General features: G+C 48.8%; 1 protein-coding gene across 1 annotated transcript in view; it reads right to left on the bottom strand.

The window, feature by feature from the left end:
* Positions 1 to 14794, bottom strand: part of LOC134800761 (rho guanine nucleotide exchange factor 18) — a 70547-nt gene that overhangs the window by 8313 nt on the left and 47440 nt on the right. The window contains exons 24-30 of the mRNA XM_063773309.1: positions 12935 to 13048; positions 12037 to 12146; positions 11235 to 11397; positions 9213 to 9402; positions 8530 to 8693; positions 2617 to 2724; positions 1843 to 1935 (exon numbers count right to left, since the gene is read on the bottom strand). Of these exons, the coding sequence (XP_063629379.1) occupies positions 1843 to 1935; positions 2617 to 2724; positions 8530 to 8693; positions 9213 to 9402; positions 11235 to 11397; positions 12037 to 12146; positions 12935 to 13048 (942 nt within the window). The remainder of the gene's footprint in view (positions 1 to 1842; positions 1936 to 2616; positions 2725 to 8529; positions 8694 to 9212; positions 9403 to 11234; positions 11398 to 12036; positions 12147 to 12934; positions 13049 to 14794) is intronic.

Genomic DNA, 14794 nt, shown 5'->3' with positions numbered 1-14794 from the left:
CAGCGACGTCATGACGGACGGCAGCCAACGCGGCGATGCGTTTCTGCTTCCACGTAACTTACCTTCCTTCCACTCGAGCAGTCGGGACGCAGAAGCGCAGCAACAGGAGCGGGCGTGTGACGTCTCTCGGAGTCCCGCGGACTGGAAGCGCCCGCAGCCACAGGAGCGGGCGTGTGACGTCTCTCGGAGTCCCGCGGACTGGAAGCGCCCGCAGCCACAGGAGCGGGCGTGTGACGTCTCTCGGAGTCCCGCGGACTGGAAGCGCCCGCAGCCACAGGAGCGGGCGTGTGACGTCTCTCGGAGTCCCGCGGACTAGCGTCCGCACCGCGACTGCAGCAACAGGAGCGGGCGTGCTCTCGCGGACTGGAAGCGTTCGCACCGCGACTGCAGCAACAGGAGCGGGCGCGGACTGGAAGCGTCCGCACCGCGACTGCTCTCGCGGACTGGAAGCATTCGCACCGCGACTGCTCTCGCAGACTGGAAGCGTCCGCAACAGGAGTGGGCGTCCCGCGGACCCCGCACCGCGACACCTCGGGCTCCGGCCCGCAGCGTCGCGGCGTCTCGGGGTCACCTTGGACGACAGCAGAAGGAAGTCGACGGCGCCGGCGCGCGGTGGCCGACCTCCCCTGAGCCCCTGTCGCGTCGCAACTAACGACACGAGGTACTCCCAGGTTAATACGACCTGCCCGAGAACCGTCTTTTAGTGTCGAAGTAACTTCTGAACGCCAATAAAACTAGAATATCATTAAACCGGCTCACCGGATGGTTCGAGACAATCCAAACCTCCTTATCGGCGAAGCGCGGCACCCGACAGCGGCGCGCGCAGGCTGTCCGCCTCCGCGCCGCCCGGGCGCCGCCCCCGCCGCCGCCGGCACGATGACCGCACGTTCCCTCTCCGATGCGGAGCGACTTGCGTTACCACTTGTTAACGAAAACCACTGACGCACTTCCTACTTCGATCTCGAAAATGCGAGTTAACGGTAACGATTTTAGCAGCATGGAATGTGAAAATTAATTTAGCAAGAAAAAAGTGGGTAGAATCGAAAAGCACCGTTCGATGACTTCGATCGCGAGACCGCCAAAAGACTAATAGTAGCGATCTCTGCTATATCTCACTATTTAATCGACCGAGCTTTGGATCGGAAATGTTAAAGCACCATGCTGCAAAAATATACGCAAAAAAAAAAAAATTGCGGACCATCGGTCAGACGGTCGACGAAACAATGACATGGTGGCGGCGAGCAGCGTGAAGCGAGCAATGGTTGGCAGGGAGGAAGCGGAACTACGTCACGGCGTGGGGCGGAGCGACTACATAGACGCTAGCGGCATCTATCGGTCAACGATCGCGTTGCTCTCTCAATGAAGATATCCGACGTGGAACGGAACACATAATACGATTTAAAATATTTAGAGAAGACCAGTTGGGCGTCCGAAGCCTTACTGACACTGCGTAAGCTTATAAGCTCATAAGAATCTCGACACATTGTGAATTTTAATTCTTTTGTGCTGAGCGTTCCGACTGAACACCTAGCGACCTTCACCAAGGAGGAGTTTTGGCCGAAGAGTGTCAAGTTCCGGCGGTTCCGCGGCCGGCTCCCTGGCACTGCGGGGTTGCGAACTGCATCGTAGTCATAATTGTGTGTTTTTAGTTTTAAGATATAATTTATAATAATATGTATGCTAGTTTTAAGGTATTTATTATCTATGGGCCAATAGTTGCCTACATAACACTACTTACATTTTATGCTTAAGAATCATTAACTTTTGTGTTATACTGTGCCTCTTTTGGGCTGTGTATTTGTTTTCTTTTGATCATCTTACTTCGCACTAGATAGTACTCACTTCGCCACTTAGGTTCTTTTCTCCTCGTGGTATCGCTGACACTAGAGTCGGGTGACAACGTGCCAACACTCGCGATCTCCTCCTGCGAGCCGCCTGAAACACACAGTGACGTCACCACCACCGGTCGAACTACGTGGGTACGTGGATAAATATTAGACTTAATTTGTGAGTTCACAAGTGGTTTTTAGTACTATGTAACATGAGGATTGGGACGTCAAAGGTTTTGAGAAGTGGGAGTTCTATATGACTTTAAAAGTGGAATGTTTTCATTACTAAGCTTTTAAGGACCATACAAGAAAAAATTGCAATGGGAACGAATAGTTTAGAAAAGGAAATTGTTTAGGAAGTTGAATTTCTTCGGTTTCTAAAATTAAGTGCAAAAAGTCCGAAATACATTAAGATAAGATAAGATAAGATAATCGTTTATTTGATAAAACACGAGTTATAAATAATAACGTTGAACGAAATATAGTTAAACGTTGCTTGTAGCTGTTGTAGCGGTGCGTGTGGTGTAAAAAGTGATATCTTTGCGTCTGTGAATACACTATATGTCTAATATCCATATTTGTATCTTCAGTAGGTACTCTGAAGTCTGAAGATATAACTATGAGTATGTGAGTGTGTGTTTTCTACTTTATTAGAATTTACGAGGTGCACATTTCCTAGTGTAGTAATACACTAATATGTACAGAATTCCATTCCTTAACGTTAGCCAGTAAGTGTGCGAGTAGGAAAGCTACATTCACAAACGTAACGAGTGAAAGAGACGCATACCGTGTTGCTGCAGTCTCTCGAGACGCCTGAAGAGCCTCTCCCGTTGCTGTTCGACGTCCTTCTGTTGTTCTAGTAACTCTTCTCGCGCTGCTTGAAGCTGCCGCTTTTCTGTTACAAGAAATAACACTTATTAACCTTTTGACCATCAAAAACGTCCTCTAACGCGCACGGCTTCAGTTCAATATCAACCCTCGTGCATGCCGTGGCGTTAAAGGGGTCAATGCTCATGGAAAACCACTTCTGAAGTGTTGGTTTACTTTCGGTTTCCTGCCATTTTAAGTGCGTATTAAAAGTACATTTTTTATAGGCAAACGAGCAGACGAATCGCCTGATGGTAAGCGATTACCATCGCCGGTGTGTTATTGGTATGGAGGCAAATGAGAGAGTGAATTAGCGAAATTGAACAGTAAAAAAGGTGGTTTAGATTTAGGTGCTTCTAATTGGCTGCGATACAGGGTATGTGGAGCGCTCGGGTTCCGTCTATTTGGCATAACTTCTGTGACCCGAAACGCATCTGGCATAACATATTTGGCAGAAACTTTACTTTCTTTTTAATTAGTCTTGCCAATATCGCTGTATAAAATTAGTTTTACGCCTATCATTTAAACGTTGCGATCAAGTACATGAAAAACATGTAAAAATTGATTTTTTTCGGTTTTTTTTTCTGACATGATGGTTTGGTATGTTTTCTATGGAAATATAGGTTAGTGTTGACTTCTTAAACTAATTTTCATTTTTGAACCCTTGGTAGCGTTTATTATGGAATGACCCAAATGTTTTTCGACGAATGTTAAATTTGCAGAAAGCTTCAGTTTGCATAATATGCAATAGCCCGAATGTTTGCAAGTCCGAATCTTAAATAGACTACTATTATCATGGCCGAATTTTGATACGAATAATTTCATTTTGCGTTTGTTTAAATGTCCGAAATGTGATTTTCATAATCTGTTTAGCATAATAGGGTTTAGGCGAATATTTACATCGAAGAAAACGTATTTAGATTCTTTCTATTTGGTATAACTTGTATGACCTAAAACGCGTCTGTCATAAGCTACATTTGGCAGAATGTTTTTCGACGATTGTTAAAATTAAAGAAAGCGTCAGATTGTATAAAATCTGTTGCCAGAAAAGTGGGTTAGGTTAGGTTAGAACTGCGACCCCACGAAAACAAACTGTTGTCTGAAAAGTAGGTTAGGTTAGGTTAGAACTGCGACCCTCAAAAAAACGAACTGTTGCCAGAAAAGTGGGTTAGGTTAGGTTAGAACTGCGACCCCACGAAAACAAATTGTTGCCAGAAAAGTGGGTTAGGTTAGGTTAGAACTGCGAACCCACGAAAACAAACTGTTGCCTAAAAAGTAAGTTAGGTTTAGGTTAGAACTGCGACCCCAAGAAAACAAACTGCTGCCAGAAATGAAATTATGAGAAAATAATAGTTGCGAATTGGGAAACATTCGGCGAATTAATTTCCGCCAAAAAATATTAGGCATACAACATATTACTCGTATATGATTCTTGCAAGTATGCAAAACATTTCTAGGCCATAACATTTTATGCTTGTAGTTCTTTATGCTTAATGGCGAATTATGCAAAAATAAATTATTACAAATAAAATTATGCGAAATGAAACAGATACCAGGTCTCGATTCGGACATTAAATTTATGCCAAAAGATACTTCGATCAATAAAAATTATGCGTAGAGTACGTATGCGCAACAATCCAGTGCCAAGTGAGTTTATGCTAACAGTATATTATGCCTAAAGTTATTATGCACAATAGAATTATTACAAAAAAAAGTATGCCAAAGATAGGGGACCCGTCCTGAGCCCTAAACTAGGTAAACCTGTCTTATAGGGATAGGAATGCATTGAGATTTTATACAAATAAAAGGTGGCGTTCGCAACACCTCTGCTTTGCATCGTCCGACAAAGAAGACAAATCCACGTTATCCACGAATTGGTATTCCTGCCGAGCCAAGGCATAGATAGTGCTTTTCTCTAAACATGCCAAAAAATAAGATAAAATAATTAATTATTTAAGCATAAAGCATCACTAAAATCGAATATTCACACTAAAAACATTAAAAAATAATTAAGGAGTGCAGTCTCCTTAATATTAAAAAAAAATTAAGGCACAACTCGTACTGACATGTAAAATGAATGTATTGGTAGATATAAGGTTGTGAGCGTACCGTCGGCGATGTTGGCGTGGTCCTGCGCCCGGGAGTGCTCCCAGGCGGCGCGGTCGGCCGTGAGGCGCGCCTGCAGGTGCCGCAGCTCCTCCAGCTGCGCCACGTGTTGGTAGATATAAGGTTGTGAGCGTACCGTCGGCGATGTTGGCGTGGTCCTGCGCCCGGGAGTGCTCCCAGGCGGCGCGGTCGGCCGTGAGGCGCGCCTGCAGGTGCCGCAGCTCCTCCAGCTGCGCCTCGTGTTGGTAGATATAAGGTTGTGAGCGTACCGTCGGCGATGTTGGCGTGGTCCTGCGCCCGGGAGTGCTCCCAGGCGGCGCGGTCGGCCGTGAGGCGCGCCTGCAGGTGCCGCAGCTCCTCCAGCTGCGCCTCGTGTTGGTAGATATAAGGTTGTGAGCGTACCGTCGGCGATGTTGGCGTGGTCCTGCGCCCGGGAGTGCTCCCAGGCGGCGCGGTCGGCCGTGAGGCGCGCCTGCAGGTGCCGCAGCTCCTCCAGCTGCGCCTCGTGTTGGTAGATATAAGGTTGTGAGCGTACCGTCGGCGATGTTGGCGTGGTCCTGCGCCCGGGAGTGCTCCCAGGCGGCGCGGTCGGCCGTGAGGCGCGCCTGCAGGTGCCGCAGCTCCTCCAGCTGCGCCTCGTGTTGGTAGATATAAGGTTGTGAGCGTACCGTCGGCGATGTTGGCGTGGTCCTGCGCCCGGGAGTGCTCCCAGGCGGCGCGGTCGGCCGTGAGGCGCGCCTGCAGGTGCCGCAGCTCCTCCAGCTGCGCCTCGTGTTGGTAGATATAAGGTTGTGAGCGTACCGTCGGCGATGTTGGCGTGGTCCTGCGCCCGGGAGTGCTCCCAGGCGGCGCGGTCGGCCGTGAGGCGCGCCTGCAGGTGCCGCAGCTCCTCCAGCTGCGCCTCGTGTTGGTAGATATAAGGTTGTGAGCGTACCGTCGGCGATGTTGGCGTGGTCCTGCGCCCGGGAGTGCTCCCAGGCGGCGCGGTCGGCCGTGAGGCGCGCCTGCAGGTGCCGCAGCTCCTCCAGCTGCGCCTCGTGTTGGTAGATATAAGGTTGTGAGCGTACCGTCGGCGATGTTGGCGTGGTCCTGCGCCCGGGAGTGCTCCCAGGCGGCGCAGTCGGCCGTGAGGCGCGCCTGCAGGTGCCGCAGCTCCTCCAGCTGCGCCTCGTGTTGGTAGATATAAGGTTGTGAGCGTACCGTCGGCGATGTTGGCGTGGTCCTGCGCCCGGGAGTGCTCCCAGGCGGCGCGGTCGGCCGTGAGGCGCGCCTGCAGGTGCCGCAGCTCCTCCAGCTGCGCCTCGTGTTGGTAGATATAAGGTTGTGAGCGTACCGTCGGCGATGTTGGCGTGGTCCTGCGCCCGGGAGTGCTCCCAGGCGGCGCGGTCGGCCGTGAGGCGCGCCTGCAGGTGCCGCAGCTCCTCCAGCTGCGCCTCGTGTTGGTAGATATAAGGTTGTGAGCGTACCGTCGGCGATGTTGGCGTGGTCCTGCGCCCGGGAGTGCTCCCAGGCGGCGCGGTCGGCCGTGAGGCGCGCCTGCAGGTGCCGCAGCTCCTCCAGCTGCGCCTCGTGTTGGTAGATATAAGGTTGTGAGCGTACCGTCGGCAATGTTGGCGTGGTCCTGCGCCCGGGAGTGCTCCCAGGCGGCGCGGTCGGCCGTGAGGCGCGCCTGCAGGTGCCGCAGCTCCTCCAGCTGCGCCTCGTGTTGGTAGATATAAGGTTGTGAGCGTACCGTCGGCGATGTTGGCGTGGTCCTGCGCCCGGGAGTGCTCCCAGGCGGCGCGGTCGGCCGTGAGGCGCGCCTGCAGGTGCCGCAGCTCCTCCAGCTGCGCCTCGTGTTGGTAGATATAAGGTTGTGAGCGTACCGTCGGCGATGTTGGCGTGGTCCTGCGCCCGGGAGTGCTCCCAGGCGGCGCGGTCGGCCGTGAGGCGCGCCTGCAGGTGCCGCAGCTCCTCCAGCTGCGCCTCGTGTTGGTAGATATAAGGTTGTGAGCGTACCGTCGGCGATGTTGGCGTGGTCCTGCGCCCGGGAGTGCTCCCAGGCGGCGCGGTCGGCCGTGAGGCGCGCCTGCAGGTGCCGCAGCTCCTCCAGCTGCGCCTCGTGTTGGTAGATATAAGGTTGTGAGCGTACCGTCGGCGATGTTGGCGTGGTCCTGCGCCCGGGAGTGCTCCCAGGCGGCGCGGTCGGCCGTGAGGCGCGCCTGCAGGTGCCGCAGCTCCTCCAGCTGCGCCTCGTGTTGGTAGATATAAGGTTGTGAGCGTACCGTCGGCGATGTTGGCGTGGTCCTGCGCCCGGGAGTGCTCCCAGGCGGCGCGGTCGGCCGTGAGGCGCGCCTGCAGGTGCCGCAGCTCCTCCAGCTGCGCCTCGTGTTGGTAGATATAAGGTTGTGAGCGTACCGTCGGCGATGTTGGCGTGGTCCTGCGCCCGGGAGTGCTCCCAGGCGGCGCGGTCGGCCGTGAGGCGCGCCTGCAGGTGCCGCAGCTCCTCCAGCTGCGCCTCGTGTTGGTAGATATAAGGTTGTGAGCGTACCGTCGGCGATGTTGGCGTGGTCCTGCGCCCGGGAGTGCTCCCAGGCGGCGCGGTCGGCCGTGAGGCGCGCCTGCAGGTGCCGCAGCTCCTCCAGCTGCGCCTCGTGTTGGTAGATATAAGGTTGTGAGCGTACCGTCGGCGATGTTGGCGTGGTCCTGCGCCCGGGAGTGCTCCCAGGCGGCGCGGTCGGCCGTGAGGCGCGCCTGCAGGTGCCGCAGCTCCTCCAGCTGCGCCTCGTGTTGGTAGATATAAGGTTGTGAGCGTACCGTCGGCGATGTTGGCGTGGTCCTGCGCCCGGGAGTGCTCCCAGGCGGCGCGGTCGGCCGTGAGGCGCGCCTGCAGGTGCCGCAGCTCCTCCAGCTGCGCCTCGTGTTGGTAGATATAAGGTTGTGAGCGTACCGTCGGCGATGTTGGCGTGGTCCTGCGCCCGGGAGTGCTCCCAGGCGGCGCGGTCGGCCGTGAGGCGCGCCTGCAGGTGCCGCAGCTCCTCCAGCTGCGCCTCGTGTTGGTAGATATAAGGTTGTGAGCGTACCGTCGGCGATGTTGGCGTGGTCCTGCGCCCGGGAGTGCTCCCAGGCGGCGCGGTCGGCCGTGAGGCGCGCCTGCAGGTGCCGCAGCTCCTCCAGCTGCGCCTCGTGTTGGTAGATATAAGGTTGTGAGCGTACCGTCGGCGATGTTGGCGTGGTCCTGCGCCCGGGAGTGCTCCCAGGCGGCGCGGTCGGCCGTGAGGCGCGCCTGCAGGTGCCGCAGCTCCTCCAGCTGCGCCTCGTGTTGGTAGATATAAGGTTGTGAGCGTACCGTCGGCGATGTTGGCGTGGTCCTGCGCCCGGGAGTGCTCCCAGGCGGCGCGGTCGGCCGTGAGGCGCGCCTGCAGGTGCCGCAGCTCCTCCAGCTGCGCCTCGTGTTGGTAGATATAAGGTTGTGAGCGTACCGTCGGCGATGTTGGCGTGGTCCTGCGCCCGGGAGTGCTCCCAGGCGGCGCGGTCGGCCGTGAGGCGCGCCTGCAGGTGCCGCAGCTCCTCCAGCTGCGCCTCGTGTTGGTAGATATAAGGTTGTGAGCGTACCGTCGGCGATGTTGGCGTGGTCCTGCGCCCGGGAGTGCTCCCAGGCGGCGCGGTCGGCCGTGAGGCGCGCCTGCAGGTGCCGCAGCTCCTCCAGCTGCGCCTCGTGTTGGTAGATATAAGGTTGTGAGCGTACCGTCGGCGATGTTGGCGTGGTCCTGCGCCCGGGAGTGCTCCCAGGCGGCGCGGTCGGCCGTGAGGCGCGCCTGCAGGTGCCGCAGCTCCTCCAGCTGCGCCTCGTGCCCGCGCGCCCCGCCCCCGCCCGGCGCCGCCCGCCACGCCATCACCTGCGCTTCCAGGCTGAAATACGATGCAAGCTCACTACAGTACACAGATAGGTGACAAACCATACGCTTGAGATGTATGCTACAAGGAAAATATTATGCGACTGTTCACATAGAACGAGCCGCCTCGCGAAGGAATTATTGCACAAAGTAGCTCGCTCTATGAAAATATTTATATCATTAGAGTCTGGCTAATGAAAGATGAACCTGCAAAAAGCGGTAATTTCAAAGAATCTGTAGCAGGCCACTCTTTGATTGCAAGGAGGAATCTTGATACTTTTTATCATTTCTATATTATTCAGTACTTAATATTTATTCGTTTATAGCAGTTTAAGAGACCTGTCGTCGCTATTCTACATGTTTCATCGTTGACAAAGTTAATGAACTACCTACAGCCCAATATCAACCTTAATACATTCTAACAAAGTTCATAGCCGTGCGAGGCGTTCAAAGGGTTAAGTGTTGGTGTGATTGCACACGTGGCATGTTATGCGACTCGTGTGGTTCGGTCTGGTTTACCGTCTTCAGTAGGTACCTGTGTATAGTGGTGAGCTGCTGCCACACGATGCAGGTGAGCGTGTATACAGCGTGCTGCAGTTTGAGCGCGCTATCACCGCCCGTCTGTTCGTAGACGCGTGGTCTGTCGTGAACTTCGTGGGGCTCGTGTGGTTCCGTCTCGCCTTCGACCTCTTCTGGCGTGTCCGTTGATAACCGGAGGTTGACGCCTGTAGTAATACAAGTGTTATTGTGTGTTCAATGACTGGATTCCTGGCATGGAGCAACACAACAAAATATGCAACGTTACATAGTACAGTCGTTATATCGGAGCGGCCAAGGCGTTCACAATATCTGAACAAGCACTCGCCTTGACGGATCTATATCTGAATCCCTAAAGTCTTTTCTCCTATCTTTGCATTCCCTAATATTGTTTCTCATAATGATCAGTTGTCCTAACACTCGTATACTCTAATTTTGGTTTCCCTATTATCGAATGGCCGATTTTTTTTTGTCCTAATATGTTTTTCCCTAATGGCACTTTCCATATTGAGTATTTATCCTAATGTTATGTAGCATAATTCTCTTTTTGCCTAATTATTGTTAGGCCTAAAAATTATATATCCTAACCATCATGTTACCTAATTTAACTTAGCCTATCGTTGCTTGACCTAACACTCGTATGCCCTAATTTTGATTTCCCTAATTCGTTTCGTTTTTACAATGGTCGCAGTTCTAACCTAACCTAACCCACTTTTGTGGCAGCAGTTCGTTTTTGCGAGGATCACAGTTCTAACCTAACCTAACCCACTTTTGTGGCAACAGTTCGTTTTTGCAAGGATCGCAGTTCTAACCTAACCTAACCCACTTTTGTGGCAGCAGTTCGTTTTTACGAGGATCACAGTTCTAACCTAACCTAACCCACTTTTGTGGCAACAGTTCGTTTTTGCAAGGATCGCAGTTCTAACCTAACCTAACCCACTTTTGTGGCAGCAGTTCGTTTTTGCGAGGGTCACAGTTCTAACCTAATCTAACCCATTTTTGTGGCAACAGTTCGTTACCATTCATTATGGAAAGTAATTTTTATGATAATTGATCAATAGGAAAAGTAACTGTTATGACAATTGATCATTAGGGCAATAGCCATTAGGTCAAAACAGTTAGAGCATGTTATTTTATGCCAAACATTGTTAGGGATTTCGAAGAATATGGTAAAAAACATTAGGGATCTTGATAGTTATGGTACAAATGCTTAGGACAAATGAGTCTTAGGTTAACCATTACATTATGGAAAATAATCGTTATGACAATTGATCGTTAGAGCATGTGCCCATTAGGACAAACCAGTTAGGGCAAGTGACTTTAGGACAAACGTTGTTAGGGATTCAGAATGACACCCGCCTTGACAATAGAGGCGTGTTCAGATATTTGCGACCACCTTGGCCGCTCCGATATATCTGATGGCAACTGTACCACACGAAGAAGTGAAAAAGACCCGAGCTCTTTACTTTTTCCCCATCAATATACTTTTTAGTGTCCTCGCCTATCTGCCTCTCGTCTTAGCTGAGCCCTTTCACTCTCTTAATTCAGCTCTTATCTTGCTTAATAACTATTCTTTAGTATCTTCTTTCGACACCCCCTTATTGGGAGGGTGTGAGGGGCCTCTTCCGCTTTCCAGCTGCGGAGGCTGTGTCGGGTCGCACCCCACCTTGTGGAGTGGTCGATCAGCGTCGTTTTGTGGACGGTTGTGTGTAGTGTAATAACTATTCCTTTTTTAATCTGTGACCATCCTCCATCTCTTTGAAGTAGACGCACGATTGTCGTTCGCCCGCTGAAGTACTTTGACCTAAGCCTTCCCGCTCTGATCGCCATCCTGCCCAGACACTTGTAACACAGATATAGCCGTCTCTTACCTCTGTGTACCGTATCCGCCCGTCTCGGTAATGCGGGGCTCTCGTAGGCGCACGAATGTCTTCGAGCTCGTACTTCATCCTAAAGAATTACGGACAGATCCCGCTCCGATTGCCGTCCTGCTCAGACACTTGTAAGACAGATATCTTACCTCTGTGTCGGTTCGTGGTGGCATCGAAACCGGCGAAGGTATCCGCCCGTCTCGGTAACGCGGGGCTCTCGTAGGCGCACGAATGTCTCTCGCCCGCCGAGCTCGTACTTCGGCCTAAAGCGCTGCTACCGCTCCAAGCGCCGCTCGATGCTTCCAGCGCGTCCTGTTTGGCAGATATAGCATTCATTTAGCATAATAATGTTCGAAATACAGAAAAATATATTGTGCATAACGAACGAAAGGTCGTGCGTTATATCAGGCCAACTTTAATTGGTTTAAAATGTGTGCAAGGAGATCATAAAGAGGTTAGGGCCTTAGAAATAGTAAGCGTAAAGAGATTCAGCACTTACCTATATAATTCATAATTCATAATAATTCATAATTTATTTATTTGCGTAAGATAGTACATGCAGGTTGATATAAGATTACACATAGGAATCAACTACCTCGTCGCATAGAGGCATAACCTATAATTTAATTATAAATGTGATAATTCAACCTAATGTTTCGTCTGACGTAATATACCGGATTCGAAAGATAGACCTAAGATAGTAGGGCGTATGGAAATAGGTACTAAGGTAAACGAAATGCAAAATTTTTGAAGTGAAAACTTCTTTAGCGGCGCTGTGCACTTTTTGTGATGGGGAAAAAATGTTAAACTCGCGACAGGTCACCTGACCGACTGATTCGACAGATTGAAAATTCGTAAAACGGACACGTGACCTGATCGAAAAACTGTTACAATGTCATTGAGTTTTCACTTCTGCCGGCACTCCCGGAGTGCAACCCGTTGTTTTTTTACCTTGACGACGCGGCACACCTCCTGCCATAGCGCGTGCGTGTCAGGTTGTGGGGCTGCGAGCCGCACATAGTCGGGGAACACCAAGCCCCCTGGAAATACTGTGTTCACACCTGTGAAGCAAACGGTAAATCAGAAACAGTAGACTACCTCGTTGTAGCTTGGTTGGAAAAAGTCTGTGACATGCTTATATGAATTGTATTTTTTTGTGGAAATAAGATCTCGTATTAACGAAAAATATTGTTGTATTTTTTTTTTTTTTTATTATAATAATCGGTAATAAGTTACCGAAGGAATAAATAGTATATTACAATTAGAAAGTAATTATGAGCCGTAACGCAGCCTTGTTCAGATGAACACAAATTCGTGATCAGCTACAGGCTTCTTCAGATAACAATACAATGGTAAATCTCATTCGTCAGGGATTCGTCGATGTACTTACCCTTAAAGTACATATACAAAACAAAAACTTACAAATCAAAAATACCCTCTAACCCGCCGCTAGCGGACAGTGTGCCCAAAAGGCTGGCCGCATTGCCCCGTTGACTGACGATGCTTATTATCTGGGCGAAGTACCAGCCAGCCCTTTGGTCACCCGTGGCATCCAAAAATTAGCAGCCTTCTTATGAGCTAACCTTAGAATTAATTTCCTCATTTAACCCTTTTCCAGGCCGCACCAATCTACAAGGTTTTCCCAAAAAATCCAAATGTATTCCAATTAATCCGGCTTTGATGATTAATTTGAAGGCAAGTCACATTTCCCGAAAGTGCAATCTAATTTGAACCTTAAATCGGAATGCTAAAGTTGAAATTCTATTGGCGCGTTTGTGGTCGATATATCGTACTATGCATGGAAAAGGGAGAACCAAACCTATATTGACGAATATGCTGAAGTACTGACCTGTGCTGGGTACGTCTAACATCGAGGTGCCCGTATGTCCCACCATTTTCATGTGCAGTGCCATTTTCTCTTCTAGCAGTGTCGCGTGCTCTCTATCCTTCACACGCAACGCCTCTGTTGGCACAAAACATGCGATGTCACATATACAAAACAAAAAACAAATACATTTGTGACTTTCCATAACAGAAGGAGCCTTATGATTCAAGTCCTTGTGCTGCAATAAGGTCCTTATTATCTGAAATTCCAACAGAAATTCTGATAGAAAGGTCCTCATTGCACATGAAGCGTAAGGACCCTTCTCTGATGGAAAGACACATTTCTGCTGCCGTTTTCAACGAGAAAATAATTAGGATTAAATAATTTAAGCCTTAGCATAGACAAAGAAACCAATATCTAGTTATTTTGTGTGAATATTAATAAGCGAATATATTTTATTAAAAATAAATAAATTATGTACTAAAACTGCTTGATTATTTAAAGGTGTAGCATTTGATTTTAGCCAGACATTAAATTAAATTTTAGCATGTACGACTTGCCTTCTAACATTCGTTAGATTTTCAGTAAGTTTGGAAGCGGAACACTCATACCACAAAAAAACTATTACATTTTTGTATTGCATATAACGTAATAAGTTACTTAATAATAAATTGCACATAACGTAATAATTTTACATATAAACTATGCTAGAAATATGATGGTGAATCTATCAGGTATTCAGGACTACAAATTCAAAGAATTATTTCCTAAGTAATATTTCAGTATCTATTATATATATATATTTCTGCAGATATGTACTTTGTTTCAAATTTTATCCACATTTAACAAGCAGGAAATGGAATTTAAAAGTTACACATAACTTTGAATATACAATAAACGATATAGCTACTCAGACAATACCACGGCTCAAAAATGTATTTGGTAATAAATCATATTATCTATTTGGTTTCTAATACTCTAAGACATACCTTGTACATACTATCTAAAATGAGGTTCTAATATAATACATCTGTTTTACAATGCTATTTCGAACGAAAATAGTATTAAATAAACTAAAACAGAATATAGGTAGATGTACCTCCGTATAAGCATTGTTCTTTTTTTATCATGTACTTAGTCAAACATATTTCTTTTCATTTAGGACTCTTAAGTACAATTGTATGAAAAGAATATTTCGCAGAGATAAACAACTGTTTATAAATGACCTAACTATATATAATTTTATGGCATATTAAGACTGAGCAGGAAAGCGGACCCTGGCGCTAGGCCAGGAAACGCTAGAACAGAAGATTAACAGTCGTCTCAAGGTTAAACACGATGTTTCTAGAGTTAGACCAAGCTAAGTCTGCAGCGATTTTGATAGCACAGACTGTGCAAGTGTTATTTGAAACGACAAACTCGAAATTGAAATTATGACTATTAAAATAACACATGCACAGTCTGTGCTATCAAAATCGCTGCCTACTTAGCTTGGTCCAACTAACTTGTTACTTTTAATACCTACTTAATTTGACGTGTTCAATTAATAAGAGAAATCTTATATGGAGGTACTGAGAGGAAGATCTGTACATCTGTCATGCATTCATGCAACCATCTAGATTTTTTAAATCACCTTCTATTTGCCACCATGGAGTCTCATCTGTCCAATAAAATGTATACGTAAGCAGTGAAATTCAAAAACTAATTGCTATTCTACATTGTCGGAAAACTACGTCTACTGTTAGGTATACAATGAAGAATAGTTACAAAATCGCATATCGTATTAAATACAAAGTTGAAATCATTGACTTATATATTATGTGTTCCGTTCTACGTCCGAGGTGTTTATTGAGAGAGTTACGCCGCAGTCGGCCGATAGATGCC

Source organism: Cydia splendana, chromosome 2 (genome assembly GCF_910591565.1).
Source record: "Cydia splendana chromosome 2, ilCydSple1.2, whole genome shotgun sequence".
Classification (NCBI taxonomy): Eukaryota; Metazoa; Arthropoda; class Insecta; order Lepidoptera; family Tortricidae; genus Cydia; species Cydia splendana.
This window is presented reverse-complemented; position numbering and strand designations above follow the sequence as displayed.